General features: G+C 46.9%; 1 protein-coding gene across 1 annotated transcript in view; it reads right to left on the reverse strand.

The window, feature by feature from the left end:
- The window catches only part of LOC119968873 (target of Nesh-SH3-like), a 371,610-nt gene that overhangs the window by 270,949 nt on the left and 83,538 nt on the right, over nucleotides 1-17,123 (reverse strand). The window contains exon 6 of the mRNA XM_038801796.1: nucleotides 13,542-13,642. Coding sequence (XP_038657724.1) covers nucleotides 13,542-13,642 — 101 coding nt within the window. The remainder of the gene's footprint in view (nucleotides 1-13,541; nucleotides 13,643-17,123) is intronic.

Consider the following 17,123-nt stretch of genomic DNA (forward strand, 5'->3'; position numbering starts at 1 on the left):
CCGCCTCCATCCGCTCCCATGTCAATTTCTTGTTATATAAGGGACGTAAACATCCCAAACGAGTATCTCAATAGAAGGCAAGGAAAATATTTCATCCATACAAGTTTATTCAATCATAATAGAAGTTTGAACCACTACGGAAATGAATTCTAGGAAAGCTGTCAGGGTTATTAGAACAGAGTTATTAGAACTTTAAATAACTTAGCTGTCTTCTGCGGAAAGGGTTAATGATGACTTCCGAAACATGAATATTATTTTCCTCATGAAATACCTTGCAACAAGTAGACTACGGGCGCAATCGAGCAGCCTTGTGCACTGACTCTGTGATGCAACAAGGCCATTAAATTTCGCGAGATTTGCGACGCTCAGAAGGCCTTGTGAGATCTAACAGATTTTGTGGTCATGATCTTGATCTTGCCCTCACAGGGCATAATCAGATTTACATAGAAAAGTCAGCAGTTAGGCTCATTTAAATATGTCGGCACAGATTCTTCCAAGGCCCGGGAACAAACGCCCATGCCTGGGAGACCGCTTCAAGGCTCCGTCTATCACAAGTTCCACACAAACGTGGACTAGGCATCCATGCATAATGGCACTGAGGTTGGGGGGGGGGGGTCTCCCAGGCTATCTGAGGCTCCTTGGTGGTCGGGTTCTGGGCAGAGTGGTACCCTGGCACCGGACATCTTGGCAGTGCCACATGGGCACCCTGGCATTTCCAAATGCCTGGGTGGCACTGCCAGGCTGTCAGAGGCACTGCCAGGGTGCCAGGCTGGCAGTACTAAGGTACCCAGGTGGCAGGTTGCCCAGGCCAGGGATTGGGCCTGTTTGATAGCGGGGTTATTCAGTGCCGAGAAACACATCACTAAACACTCAAAACAGGACTCTGCCTTTTTCCCCATTAAATCGTGCCCTATATTTAAAATTGTTGACTTATGATACAATTAAAGGTCAGCTGCAGTTCCTGATTAGCCAACTCATAATAGCAATGATGTGTGTTCCAATAACCTTGGGAAAAACGAATGGTAATAAAACTAGGAATATGTCACGTTTTAACCATATTTACAGGTGATGCTCTTCCCAAGCTTCTGTTGCCCTTGTCCTTCTAGGTGGTCGAGGTTATAGGTTTTGGAAGGTGTTGAAGGACCCTTGGTAATTTGCTGCTAATTTGTTAAAGGTGCACACGGCTGCTGCTGTCGATTGGTGGTGGAGGGAACAAATGGTGGTGGACGGGGTGCCAATCAAGCAGCTTTGTCCCGGATGGCATCAAGCTTCTGGAGTGTTGGAGCTGCACCTATCCGGGCAAGTGGAGACTATTCCATCGGACTCCTGACTTGTCTAACATAAACGGTGGACAGACTTTAGGGAGTCAGTAGGTGAGTTACGCACCATAGAAGGGAGTATAAGTTAGAAAGAGTGAATTCATGTCAAATCGGGAACAAAAAAAGAAATAAGGCGAGAGAAAGAAATATTGGATTAAGATGGAGAGAAAAGAAACTGGTGGAAAAATAGGAAAAATAAATAATTTGAAATTTTAAAATTTCCAATAATCTAAACTTTTAGCAAAATGACACAATATTTGTAATGGATCATTTTTAATGCCAGAGAAGTTGATGAGCATTAATTAGCAAAGGAAACATAGAAGCATAGAAACGTTATGGTGCAGAAGGAGGCCATTCAGCCCATCTACGCCAATCAAAAAAAGAGAAAGCTAGCAGCTCATTTTATTCCCACTTTCCATTACCTGGTCTGTACTCTTACTGGTTACAGAACTTCAGATGCACATCCAGATTCCTTTCAAATGAGTTGAGCTTTTCAGCGGCAGCCACCAACTTAGGCAATGAATTCCAGACGCCCACCACCCGCTGGATGAAAATGCTTTTCCTCATGTCCCCTCTAATCCTACCAATCAGCTTAAACCTACGCCTCTAGTAATTGACCCCTCAGCCAAGGGAAACAAATCTTTTTTATCTACCCTATCTAGGTCCCTCATAATTTTGTACACCTCAATTAGTTTGCCCCATAGTCCCCCCTGTTCTAAGGAAAAAAGTCGTACCCTTGCCAATGTCTCCTCACAGCTGCAATTTTCAAGCCCTGGCCATATTCTTGTAAATCTCCTCTGCATGCTCTCCAGAGCAATTATATCCTTCTTGTAATGTGGTGACCAGAACTGTACACAAAACGCCATAATTAATTAATATTCAGCAGCTCATTGAAAAGATTATTGAACTGGAATGTATATCTCTACCAAATAAATATAGCAACTTCATGTCATTCAATGCATTTCAGTGGTCGAGGCAGAGATGTCTCTTACCTGTAGCTGCTCTACTACTGCTATACATCAACAGCAACAGCACAACTATTACCTGAGGGTCAGAATTTCCTGTAGCCGGGCTCCTCGCGATGTCTGCTGTCAGATTTGCTGCTGAACCCTTGAGCTCAAGGTTATTTTATGCACAAATTTTGCTAAAAGTTCAAGCTGGTGCAGAGGACACAAGGCAACCAACAGGGTATCTTCTTAACCATTGAGATTCAAGATTGGTTAAGTAAAGACTTGGAGGACTGATGAGGGTGAATTGAAAAGGAGTGAAGAGAACACTAAATCAGGTATACAAATAGAAATACCGTGAGGAAAATAATAATTGGATTCAGAGAGAGTGAAAAGGAGACAGAAAGGAGAAGTTAAAAAAAGATGTCATTTAGGATTTGACATTTTTTAAATCTCCTGAAATCACTCAAATCCTGAAAGAATACGACCCACATGTAAAATAGAGATTGATTGGCAATCATTCACACTTAACACATTGTTAATGAAGTACTCACACTTGAAGTGACAAGACTTAACTTTTGTGGCGTGTTTAATGGGTAATTAATGAGAAAATACAGCAAGTTCTTAAAAAACACAGGGCGGCTAGAAGTGAGATCCGTCATGCCATTGCCATGATGGTAACGATGGGACAAACCTCTCAAAGCCACGTTTGGATATTTGCATTTAATCGCACATCGACTGCTCGCCTAAGATTGATGTACTGTTCACCCATAAGTAACATAATAACAGTAAGCGCCATTACCCTTGCTGTTACTTTGACAGTAAATTCAGGCCCAGTTCTATTTTTTATATCACTACTAATTTCTGTGGTACTTTCAGAATGAAAAACAAGACAAGGATTTCTCCATAACTTTAATATTCACGCGTAGACTCGTAAAAATACCACTGCTGGGAATTCTCTCTAAGGCAACAAGTTGTCATGTCAGCCTTACCTCAAGCCAACAAACCTATCTGATGCCTTCAAGATGTGTTCAATGCATCACTTACTCTACAGGGATTATGGTGGTAAATCCAAGTCAGATGGCCCGATATAAACTCTCCTTTCACTGCTGAGAGTGATATATCATCTTCTGATCAGTGTAATTATGTAAATTTACACCAAAAACATTAACCAACAATTCACGATATCAAACTATAATTGTTACAGCATTCAATCCTGGTTTCATTCACTTTCACCTGAGATGCACAAGTTGTTATTCTATGATATTCTCTCTCCCCCCCCCCCCCCCCCCCCCCCCCTCCTCATCTTCACACCATCCTATTTTCCTTCCGGTCTCTTCAAAGCTTCTTCAACTTCTTCTTAGCCAATTATGTGTTTCCACCACTGTCTCCTGATTTTTTTCTTCCAGCTAGATGTTCATCCAGCTCTCTTCCAGAAATCCCTACTTTCAGGCCAAGTTTCATTTCAGTCCCAGTTCCTCCAGCTTGCCTTTCTGGCCAACCATTGTTTCCATTGTGGCTCCTACACTCGTTCTCAGAAAGAGGACTGATTAAATCTGTTCTCGGGCTTTCCATGTGCACTTGCCAGGGTGTGATTTTCCCTCATTAATTTTAATGGGCAGGAAAGTTTGCAGGCTGGCAAGCACAAAGGGCAGTAAAATCCAGACCATGGGATAGATACACTTTGTGGTCCCAATCACTGCTATCCATCTAAGTCTATCTTCATGCAACTGTGTATTTGTGGAAGCATCACTTTGGAAGTCAGCTTATCTAACTGGAAAGTTTCAAATTGAAGGAAATGGCATGAAAAGAAGTAGCAATTCATAGGATCAAGAGTTCAGAATGCAGAGTGCTTTACACAGTTGAAGCGATTTGGCCACCGCTTTCTGTGGTCTATGCAAAGTTGTGCGGCATGGGCTTTATACTTCTGAAGTGCCTTTGTTCGGGCAGATCATTAATAAGGTCAAAGGAACCTTCCCTTATGGCTGACTGTGTCCTATTTTCAAGATTAATGTGGCCTTGGCGATGGGGTTCCTTGAATAATAGACTCCATCTGGCACATTACTACAATCAAAACATTCTCTATGTTACTTATTCTAAGGTCCAATATGATTCCATTGCAAGGTTAGCTGTATTTATTCCACAGCGGACTACTGTGCTGCCATGTGTTAGTCCACCACAACACAATGAGCCAAACAAAATGGAGAACATGTAGTCATCTCCCAAATCCGTGCCCATCTTTCCTGGAAGTCGATGTTTGAATTTCTGCAATCGGTTTTCTGCGCCAATGTGACTCTGACAAAGATAAATTTTCCCTCCTTCTGAATCTGTCTGCAGCCATTGACATGGTTAACCATACCATCCTCCACCGCTGTTGTGCAGCTGGTTGGAACTGCTCTCACCTGTTTACATTCTCGTCTATCTAATCACAGGACGATTATCACTTGCAATGGCTTCCCTTCCTGCCTTTACACCGTTACCTCTGCTGTCCTCCATGAGTCTATCCTTGGCTTCCTCTTATTTCTCATCTACACACTCCCACTTGGCGACATCAACTGAAAGCACACCGTCCATTTCACATGCATCCGTTCCGCACCCAGCTCTACCTCACCGACACCTCTTCCTACTCCTCCACTGTTGCTAAATTATCAGACTGCTTAACCGAGATCCACAAACAAAGAACAAAGAAAAGTACAGCACAGGAACAGGCCCTTCGGCCCTCCAAGCCTGTGCCGACCATGCTGCCCGTCTAAGCTAAAATCTTCCACACTTCCTGGGACCGTATCCTTCTATTCCCATCCTATTCATGTCTTTGTCAAGATGCCCCTTAAATGTCACTATCGTCCCTGCTTCCACCACCTCCTCTAGCAGAGAGTTCCAGGCACCCACTCTGCTTTGTGTAAAAAACCTGCCTCGTACATCTCCTCTAAACCTAGCCCCTCGCACCTTAAACCTATGCCCCCTAGTAATTGACCCCTCTACCCTGGGGAAAAGCCTCTGACTATCCACTCTGTCTATGCCCCTCATCATTTTGTAGACCTCTATCAAGTCACCCCTCAACCTCCGTCGTTCCAGTGAGAACAAACCGAGTTTATTCAACTGCTCCTCATAGCTAATGCCCTCCATACCAGGCAACATTCTTGTAAATCTCTTCTGCACCCTCTCTAAAGCCTCCACATCCTTCTGGTAGTGCAGCGACCACAATTGAATACTGTACACCAAGTGTGGCCTAACTAAGGTTCCATACAGCTGCAACATGACTTGCCAATTATTACACTCAATGCCCCGCCAATGAAGGCAAGCATGCCGTATGTCTTCTTGACTACCTTCTCCACCTGTGTTGCCCCTTTCAGTGACCTGTGGACCTGTACACCTAGATCTCTCTGACTTTCAATAATCTTGAGAGTTCTACCATTCACTGAATATTGCCTACCTGTATTAGACCTTCCTAAATGTATTACCTCACATTTGTCCGGATTAAACTCCATCTGCCATCTCTCTGCCCAAGTCTCCAAACGATCAAAATCCTGCTGTATCCTCTGACAGTCCTCATCACTATCTGCAATTCCACCAACCTTTGTGTCATCTGCAAACTTACTAATCAGACCAGTTACATTTTCCTCCAAATCATTTATGTATACTATGAACAGCAAAGGTCCCAGCACTGATCCCTGCAGAACACCACTAGTCACAGACCCCCAATCAGAAAAGCACCCTTCCATTGCTACTCTCTGCCTTCTATGACCTAGCCAGTTCTGTATCCATCTTGCCAGCTCACCCCTGATCCCGTGTGACTTCACCTTTTGTACCAGTCTACCATGAGGGACCCTGTCAAAGACCTTACTGAAGTGCATACAGACAACATCTACTGCCCTACCTGCATCAATCATCTTTGTGACCTCTTCGAAAAACTCTATCAAGTTAGTGAGACATAACCTCTCCTTCACAAAACCATGCTGCCTCTCGCTAATACGTCCATTTGCTTCCAAATGGGAATAGATCCTGTCTCGAAGCATTCTCTCCAGTAATTTTCCTACCACTGACGTAAGGCTCACCGGCCTGTAGTTCCCTGGATTATCCTTGCTGTCCTTCTTAAACAATGGAACATTGGCTATTCTCCAGTCCTCCGGGACATCACCTGAAGACAGTGAGGATCCAAAGATTTCTGTCAAGGCCTCAGCAATTTCCTCTCCAGCCTCCTTCAGTATTCTGAGGTAGATCCCATCAGGCCCTGGGGACTTATCTACCATAATATTTTTCAAGACGCCCAACACCTCATCTTTTTGGATCTCAATGTGACCCAAGCTATCTACACATCCTTCTCCAGACTCAACATCCACCAATTCCTTCTCTTTGGTGAATACTGGATGAGCAGAAATTTCCTTCAATTAAATGTTGAGAAAACTGAGCAATTGTTTTTGTTCCCCACTCCAAACACTGTTCCCCCAGCTACCAGCTCTATCCCTCTCCCTGGCAACAGTCTGAGATTAAGCCAGTCTGTTTACACCTTTAGAACATAGAACATAGAACAGTACAGCATAGAACAGGCCCTTCGGCCCTCGATGTTGTGCCGAGCCATGATCACCCTACTCAAACCCACGTATCCACCCTATACCCGCAACCCAACAACTCCCCCCCCCTTAACCTTACTATTAGGACACTACGGGCAATTTAGCATGGCCAATCCACCTAACCCGCACATCTTTGGACTGTGGGAGGAAACCGGAGCACCCGGAGGAAACCCACGCACACACGGGGAGGACGTGCAGACCCCGCACAGACAGCGACCCAGCCGGGAATCGAACCTGGGACCCTGGAGCTGTGAAGCATTTATGCTAACCACCATGCTACCGTGCTGCCCGAAGCAGTCACATGTGACCACAAGGTGAGCTTCCAACCTCACATTCGAGCTATAATGAAGAAGATCATCTGTTTCCCCTATTGCAACATTGCCTGTCTCAGTTCACCTGCTGCCGGAACTTTCATTATTATTTCAGTGCACTCGTGGCTGATCTGTCACAATCTGCCTTCCACAAATTCATCCAAAATGCTGCTGCCCGTGTCTTAACTCACACTGTTCCTAACACCGCTGTACTCACTGATCTACCACTTGCTCCCAATCAAGCAACATTTTAATTTTAAAATTCTTATCCATGTTAGCCCCTCCCTATCCCTGCAACATCCACCAGCCCCACGATATGCCGAGATATCTGTGCTGGTCTAATTCTGACCTCCTGTGCACCCCTAATGTTAATCCATTCCACCATTGGTGAATGTGCCTAGGCCCTAAACGCTGGAATTCTATCATGATATCTCTCCCCCTCTCTACATCACTTTCCTCCTTGAGGGCACTCCTAGAAAGCCTACCACCATGACCAAATCTTTGGTCAGCTGATCTAATTGCCCTGATGTGGCTCGGTGTTATACTTCCTTTGGGATATTGAAGATGCTGCATGAGTTAGATTGTACTGAATGGTGGAGCAGACTCGATTGACCATATGGCCTACTCGTGCTCCTATTTATTTTGTTTTTATTCTATCCTATTATGATTTCCAAAGGGTAGAAACAGATAAAATAAATCACATTCACGTAGCTCCTTCTCACTTCCTCAGGATGTCCCAAAAATATTTCTCAACCAAAGATTTATTTTCCAATTGCAGTCATTTGGACAATCTGTGCTCAGCAAAGTCCAATAGAGAGCAGGTTATTGCTTTTGGATGCCTTATGCTCAACTCTTTAAAATGTTTTCTTGACAGATACAAGTGTAAGAAAAGAGGTCATAAAGGACAAATGGACGGATAAACATCATACTTGATGTCAACCTGCTGCCTTTACAAGTTTGTCCACATTAACTTTGGTAGAAGTGGTCATGGTTCTCAAACTGATTATGGACACATCTGGCAGCCCAAGTCTTGGCACCTGTTCAACAGGAGGGAATTGTACATCACCGCGATCTGTGATGTTATGGCACAGCACAACATTCACTCCTTGATCACTATCACAGCTGGAGATCAACTCCAGTTCAATATAAAATGTAGGAGCAGGAGCAGCTCTGGTTAGAGTTTGGAATGAAACACAAACCTAGCAAAGCTATTATGCATCTGCAAATAAAGACCAATCGCAGAAGGTAGAAGTCAGAGCTCAATGGTGCTACAACTAAATGTTTAGAGCAAAACTCCATAACCCTTTCATATCCTCTCAAGAATGGAGGTAGACACAAAGAACAAATAAAGAAAGATCTGCATTTATATAGCACCTAAGCAGCCACAGGATTCCCAAGGCACTTTACAGCTGACAGTCAATGAAGTACTTCTGTTGTAAAGAGAAAACAAAATGACAACAATCAGCAGAAAGGAACCTCATGATCATCCCCATCCTTAACCAATAGTTGAGTCCATGAAATTGGTCTGAGGTGTTACAATGAATGAAAATCGCTTATTGTCACGAGTAGGCTTCAATGAAGTTACTGTGAAAAGCCCCTAGTCGCCACATTCCGGCGCCTGTTCGGGGAGGCTGTTACGGGAATCGAACCGTGCTGCTGGCCTGCCTTGGTCTGCTTTCAAAGCCAGCGATTTAGCCCAGTGTGCTAAACAGCCCCTAAAGACAAGTGTCTTTAGCTAAAAGGTTGGAGTGGAAGATGCTATCTAGCTTCCTCCCAAGATCTCCCCCCATTCTACAAGTTAGTTGGGATTACTTAACACAATATTAAGTCAGTGGTTGGAATCATCTGTTGGTGAAGAGGGTCTCGCCTGCTGGTGCTGCCTCTTCTTTGGAAGGCCTGCTGGATCTCATGTCAATCAGGCAGATCCAGGGAGACCAGTCTGCTTTCTTCCAGAATCAGGACCCTGGAGATGGAAGTCCTCCCACGGCAAGAGTTGCCAATCAATCGAGATCATCAGCTCCTGTATTTGACAGCGCCACAGAGGAGGCTGTGGCTGCTGACAAAACAGCTCCCCATGTCCCTACCCCCCCCCCCCCCCCCCCCACCCCCTGCCATCCACCCACCCTGGAGTAGCATGACTCAGGGGAAAGTTACTTAATATGGGTTTGGTGTTTCTCGGGGTGGGGGGCCATGGAACGGGGGGGGGGGGGGGGGGGCAGGGCCTTTGGAAGCAAGGGCAGGGATGTGGTTGTCCGAGAGAACCCAATGCCCATGTCCTCAACCAAAGGCACTAAGTGTCTTTGCTCGACGGACTCCCTCCACCAGAGGAAAGGCTTTTACCAGTCGTACAGGCTGCGTAGAACTGATTTAATCCCAGAGGTGGTGAACAGATACGTTAAGTGGTTATTAATTGGCCACTTAATGTTTTAGTTGGTGGCAGGGTGGAAAGGTCAACCATTTGCCTTCGTGCCCAGAGCATTACCCTGGGTCTATGGATTCTTAGTCCAATGATAATATCACTATGCCACTGCCTCCCCTTATGCAGCTCCAACTCCAGATCAAAGAACAGTATAGCACAGGAACAGACCCTTCAGCCCTCCAAGCCTGCATCAATAAAGAAGCCTATCTGAACTAAAACCTTCTGCACTTCCGGGATCCGTATCTCTCTATTCTCATGCTATTAATGTATCCATCAAGATGCCTCTAAAATGTCGCTATTGTATCTTCTTTCACAACCTCCCCTGGCAGCGGGTTCTAGGCACTCACCACCCTCTGTGTAAAAACATTGCCTCCCACATCTCCTCTAAAATTTCCACCTTGCACCTTAAACCTATGTCCCCAAGTATTTGACTATTCCATCCTGAAAAAAAATGTCTTGACTATCCATGTCACTCATAATTTTGTAAACCTCTATCAGGTCACCCCTCACCTTCCATCATTCCAGTGAAATCCGAGTTAATTCAACCTCTCCTCATAGTTAATACACCCACAGGAATCTCAAAGTTTCTAGAACGATACTTACCAACAAAAGGCTTTCAAAAAAGCTTTATTGTCTTACAAGTGCTTTCCGGCTTAAAGAAGACTCCACTGTATTCATCATGATGATCAGGGTTCTACATAATTGTTCTCTGTTGCAGTGATATACTGAAGTAGGCCTTCCAAACTTCAAAAATTGAATTATTACACCAGATCCAGAATCCACTACAATCTGTAACCTCATGGTATAGCATCTTCCTTACTCCACCATTACTATCAGGACAAATCCTGCTTCAATCCTGGTTCAGTGTACGAGAGCATTCCAGGAGCAGCACCAGGGATATTTAAAAATGAGATGTCAATCTGTTGAAGCTACAACAGAGGACTACACGTATGTTCAAAAAGTGGAAGCATTATGCAATAGACAGAACCAAGCAATCCCACAACAAATGGATTAGATAAAAGCTGTGCAGTCCTATCGCACTCAGTCATCAATGTTGGTGGACAATTACAAAATGAACAGATGGTGGGTGAGGGGGGGGGTCTCCATGAATATGCCTATACGTAATGATGGTGCAGCCCAGTTCATGGGAGAAAACTACAGGGCTGAAGTATTTGCAACTGTCTTCAAGCAGACATGCCAAGTGGAAGATCCATATTGAGCTCCTCCTGAGGCCTTCACCTGTATTTAGGTGAGCATGGCTGCCTTTGACATCAGGGCGGCATTTAATTGAATACGGCAACAAGCAGAGTAATGTCAAATTGACGTCACCAGCTAGAGTCATACTGAGCACAAAGAAAAATGTTGTGGCTTTTTGACACCAACCATCTCAGTTACAGGAGTCCCTGAGGGTCATATCCTAGGCCCAACCATATTCAGCTGCTTCATCAATGTCTTCCCTCTATCATGAGGTCATAAATATGATGTTCGCTGATGATTGGACAATGTTCCATTCCAATGACAGCTCCTCACATAATGAAGCAATGTATCTACATGCAGTAGGACCTGGACAATCTCAAAGTTTAGGTTGGTAAGGAGTAAGTAATATTCACTCACACAAGTGCCAGGCAATGATCACCTCCAACAGGAATGAATCTACTTAGACCCCCATTCTTGACATTCAATTACATTAACAAGTGTTACTGAAAATAAGAGACATGCTGTTGAAGCTTTTTGTCTGGCACGCACCAGGACTGATGCAAGAATGTCAAATTTCAACGGCAGCAACAATTTATACTATGGTTCTTTCATCATTGCTGTGGCAAAATATTGGAATTCTGTCTCTTAAATCTTCGCAGGAGTGGGTCTGGCACACAGACTGCAACAGTTTATGGAAATGGACAATCACTACCCATTCCGGGAACAATTAGGAATGGGCAATAGATGCTGGCCTTGCCAACAATGTCCACATCCTCCTGAATGAATTTTTAAAAACTCAATGGGCCAAGTATCTGTATGGCTCAATGTTCATTCTGTAAAATGTTATTTCCTGTTAATGAGAATGAGCAAATAGAACATAGAACAGTACAGCACAGAACAGGCCCTTCGGCCCTCAATGTTGTGCCATGATCACCCTACTCAAACCCACGTATCCACCCTATACCCGTAAACAACACCCCCCCTTAACCTTACTTTTTATTAGGACACTACGGGCAATTTAGCATGGCCAATCCACCTAACCCGCACATCTTTGGACTGTGGGAGGAAACCGGAGCACCCGGAGGAAACCCACGCACACAGGGGGAGGACGTGCAGACTCCACACAGACAGTGACCCAGCCGGGAATCGAACCTGGGACCCTGGAGCTGTGAAGCATTTATGCTAACCACCATGCTACCCTGCTTCCCTGCAAATGCCATGCAAATCAATCTTGATTTCTCATAACCTCTGCACACAGACCAACTGGAAGAAAAGATTCAATTTACAGAAGTAGTTTTACAGTATAATTTACTGGACCTCACAACGTGGTGCAAAAGGTACCATAGCCAACTTTCTCTTCCCCTCATGTGTAATAATCTATTTGAAATATAATCGCTTCCCCTTCTCTTTCTGCCATGCTCCAGTGAATGTACCCAAACAATAAAATGTGGAAGGTATGAACCCATATGAAAAATATGGCCGTACTAGCCAAAGTAATCAACCAGGCAATGAAAAGGAAAGTTCTATGAAGTATTACAAAGAAACTAGCTTAAACAGTCAAGGCCAAAGCTCTGTTACATTTGCATAATTTGCAACGCCATCTGGAACGGAGCCATTACAGAATTGTTTTATAGGTGAATCCAAAAGTTATTCCTTCATTTTTATCTAATTATTATAAAATGTCCTTAAGAACTTGACAGTGGCTTGGTGTGCTCAAACTGAAATAATATTCTTTTGTGGTGTTAATAAGCTCGTAGCAGTGGTAACATTTCTTCATGGCTTGGCTGAATTACCAGTGTTTTAACCAAAGTATGAATCTTTCAAATCAACAAACTTCTATCTTTTAAAGTTTCCTTCACTTGCACAGCCACACAGCCCCAATTTGAAGCGACTGGACTTCATTCTTGCGATGAAATCATTTTTGGATCATAACAGCTATAAAACAAAACAGATGATTTCCATAACAGATCTTGGGCAGGATTCTCCCCTACCCAGCGGGGCGGGCCGAGGAGTGGCGTGAGCCACCCAGAGGGTGCAGAATCCTCCGCACCTTCAGGGGCTAGGCTGATGCCGACGGGGTTGGCGCCGTGCCAGCTGGTGCGGAAGGGCTTGGGGCCGTGCCAACTGGCGCCGAAGGGCCTCCGCCGGCTGGCGCGAGTTGGCGCATGCGTGGGAGCACCAGCGTGTGCTGCCATCATCCCAGCGCATGCGCAGGTGGGTTCTTCTCCGCACTGGCCATGGCGGAGGTTGACAGCAGCCGGCGCGGAGAGAAAGAGTGCCCCCACGACACAGGCCCGCCCGCGGCTCAATGGGCCCCGATCGCAGGCCCGCCACCGTGGGGGCAACCCCCGAAGCCAGATCCCCCCGCGCCCCGCCAAGGACTCTGCCGGCCGCCAAGGACTCTGCCGGCCGCCAGTAGAGCCAGGTCCCGCTGGTGCAGACCTGGTTTGATTTACACCGGCAGGACTTGCTGAAAACACGGGGCCGCACGGCCCATCGCGGGCCGGAGAATCGCCGGGGGGGGGAGTGCAGCCAGCGGCCGCCGACTGGCGCGTTGCGATTCTCGCCCCTGCCAAAACCCCGGCGCCAGGGAATTCGGCACCGTTGAGGCGGCAGGGCGGGATTCACGCCGCCCCGGGGCGATTCTCCAACCCAGCGGGGGCTCGGAGAATCCCGCCCCTTATTTTTTTAAATTTGCTTTCTTTGATGAAATACAATATATTTTGGAAGACAGTTCCCGATTCACCACTATATGCCAATGAAACTAAGGAAGATACCTCAGATTTCCTTGAGTTCTTGTGATTGCCATTGCTGAAGTTGACGGAAACTTTCTTTGACATCTTTTGACGGTGGTCATTTTCGGTTCTCGTCGGTGAAGCTAAATAAAATAAAATCATACATTACACTGCTGGTACATTGAACAATTGTTATAATCAAATTAATTAATCTCTCTCCCTCCATCTTTCAGCATTAAACATTTTTGAGGTGTTTGGTTACACATTACTCTCATTGAGCTGAATTTAATGCAGGTAGCAGTGGCCCCAGTGATCAAACTGAAATCGGGAGGCTGCTCATGTGTTCTCCATAGTCTAGAAGATTGAGAGACGATCTCACTGAAACAAACAAAATTCTGAAGAGCTGGACAGGGTAGATGCAGAAAGGGGCCAGGATTCTCCCCTACCCGGCGGGGCGGGGGTCCCGGCGTGATGGAGTGGCGTGAACCACTTCCGCACCTTTAGGTGCCAAGCCCTAACATTGAGGGGCTAGGCCCGCTCCGGAGTGGTTGGCGCTCCGCCGGCCTGCGGGAACAGCCTTTGGCGCCACCCCAGCCGGGGCCGAAGGGACTTCGCCGGCCAGCGGAACTCCGTGCATGTGCCGGGGCGTCAGTGGCTGCTGACGTCATCCCCACGCATGCGCAGGGGAGGGGGTAATTTCCGCCTCCGCCATGGTAAAGACTATGGCGAAGGCGGAAGGAAAAGGGTGCCCCCATGGCACAGGCCCGCCCGCCGATCGGTGGGCCCCGACCGTGGGCCAGGCCACCGGGGAGGCACCCCCTCGGGGTCAGATCACCCCCCCCCCCCCCTCCCAGGACCCCGGAGCCCGCCCGTGCCGCCTGGTCCCGGCAGTAAGGTAGGTGGTTTGATTCACGCCGGCGGAAGAGGCATGACAGCGGCGGGACTTCGGCCTATTGCAGGCCGGAGAATCGCCGGGGAGGGGCCTGCACGGCGCAATTCCCGCCCCTGCCGAATCTCTGGTGCTGGAGACCCCGATACACGGCGGGGGCGGGATTGACGCCGAGCCCCCGGTGATTCTCCGACCTGGCGGGGGGTCGGAGAATCCTGCCCAGGGTGTTTCCCCAGGCAGGTAAGTCTAGAACCAAGTGACACAGTCTCAGAATAAGGGACAGACCACTTAGGAATGAGAGGAGGAAGAATCTCTTCACTCAGAGGATAATGCATCTTTGGAATTCTCAATCTGCGAGCTGTGGAAGCACAGTCACTGGGCTGAATTCCCTGCCGTTGGGATGCTCAGTTTTGCTGGAAGCCCGGGGGTTTACCGACGGCGTGGAGCTGCCCCACGGTGGGAAATCCCAATGACCGGCAGGCAAAACGGAGCAACCTGCCAGCGTGCTGCACCAGAAATCTGGCGCGGCGGGATGGAGAATCCAGCCCACTATGTGTGTCCAGGAAAGAGATTGGTGGATTTCTAGATACTAATGACACCAAGGAATATAGGAGTGCAGGAAAATAGCGTTGAGTTAGACAATCAGCCATGATCTAATTGAACAATGGAGCAGGCTCCTGTTCTTGTGTTTCTAATGCCGGGGCAATCCTGCTTCAACAGGATTCTGTTCCTGCCTATTGTCAATGCTCCCATCCCTTAAAGAGGTTGCCGATTAGAAGGCCGGCACCTCTTCATTTCCAACAGTGCCGTGGGGATCAGTGGTGGTTACTGACGAGATTGCATGCTGCCTTCCCCATGTGGCAAAGGTGGGATTAGGTCATTAACATCTTCAAGAGCAGTGGTGGGATTTGGTCCCTCAGATCTTCAAATGGCCTCTGGGTGGGACGGGCATCCTCAACCTTCCATTTCGCTGAGTGAGTCACGTGTTGTGATTTCAAGGAGCACTCCACCTCCTACTTCCATTCCAATTCCGTGCCCTTGCATCTCACAACCAGCTCCTGTGGGCCAGATTCAATACTGCCCATTAAGTGACACTGTGCATTATTTATCACAGTAATATGCATATTGTGTCTGCCCTTTCTGATTGACTGATAGGTCGATTTGGTGGGCAGAACCTGGTGCATGCAGAGAATTGGAGGGCGTGACACACGTGTGTCTGCCAACAGTTTGTGGTGGTGACGGTGGGTTTGGAGGGGAGGCAGTTGGTTGGAAAAGAAAACACCAGAAAGTAAGGGTAGCCCAACAACAAAGTTACCATAAATTTGAGAGGATTGTCAGATCTTGGCCAACCCACAACAAAGTTATCCTGCCTGGAGAGATTGTGGAGGATGGATAGATGGTTTGGAGGGGACACAGCATGGGATGGGGAAAATGGCATCGGCATGGGAGATGTCATGGGATGGTGGGGGTGGCTTCAGGGTGGCAAGGGAAAGGTGGAATGGGTAGGATAAAACAGCATGGAACGGTGATTGCACGGGAGGAAGAGAACAGCCGGGAGTGGTGACATGGGAAGAATAAAAGAATGAAAGTTAAGGGGCAGCACGGTGGCACAGTGGGTTAGCGCTGCGGCCTCACGGCGCCGAGGTCCCAGGTTCGATCCCGGCCCTTGGTCACTGTCCGTGTGGAGATTGCACATTCTTCCCGTGTTTTCGTGGGATTCGCTCCCACAACCCAAACAAAATGTGCAAGTTAGCTAGGTGGATTGGCTACGCTAAATTGTCCCTTAATTGGAAAAAATGAATTGGGTGCTCTAAATTTTTTTTAAAAGAATGAAAGGTAAGGCATGGAAAGGATAAAATAGCGTGGGATAGGAATGTTATGGGAGTGGTAGTAGAGGAGGGCGGATGTGATGATGGGATACTACATTTGACCACAAATGTTTTGCGGATCTTCACAAATATCAAGATAAATCTCCATTCATCAATTCTAATTGCAACTGAGAGAGCATTTCAAAAATAACAGAATCCTACAAAACAGAAGGCTGTCACAACTGCCAGTGAAATCGATTTCTACCCATCGACAGCATCATTTTGAGTATCTCTGCCAAATCTTTCCTAACCTTCCCTGCTTTCAGAACATCTCCACAATAAATGAAGTCCCCTTCTGTACACGGGGATCTAGGAATAGGTCCTATCTGCGCTCAATTTTTATAATTTTTTCGGTCAGAAAGTGAATCAATATGAACTATTTTTAATATTGGATTATTTTACCCTTGCAACTGGATGCAATAGTTTGCATAAACTATTCTGTGGAGCAGAATGCTTGACATTGGCCGGGATTCTCCCCTACCCGGCGGGGCAGGGGGTCCCGGCGTGTCGGAGTGGCGTGAACCACTCCGGCGTCAGGCCGGGCCACCGTGGGCGCCCCCCCCCCGGGTCAGATTGCCCCGCGCGCACCCCCCCCGGATCCCGCCCGCGCCGCCAATCCCGCCGGTCCGGTAGGTGGTTTAAACCATGCCTGCAGGAGAGGCCTGTCAGCGGCCCGGGGGGTCGGAGAATCCCGCCCATTAAAATTGACTCCATTCAATGGCTCGCACATTCAGTCAAAAAGAAGGATATTGGGCAAGTTATGCAGACTTTTCATTCTAGTCGCATCACCGCTATGGCAATCATTGACTGGGAAATATTGGACAATCTTCTCCATCTTATGACTAGAAAATTCAGGTATCAGGTCAT

This window comes from Scyliorhinus canicula, chromosome 7 (assembly GCF_902713615.1).
Source record: "Scyliorhinus canicula chromosome 7, sScyCan1.1, whole genome shotgun sequence".
NCBI lineage: Eukaryota > Metazoa > Chordata > Chondrichthyes > Carcharhiniformes > Scyliorhinidae > Scyliorhinus > Scyliorhinus canicula.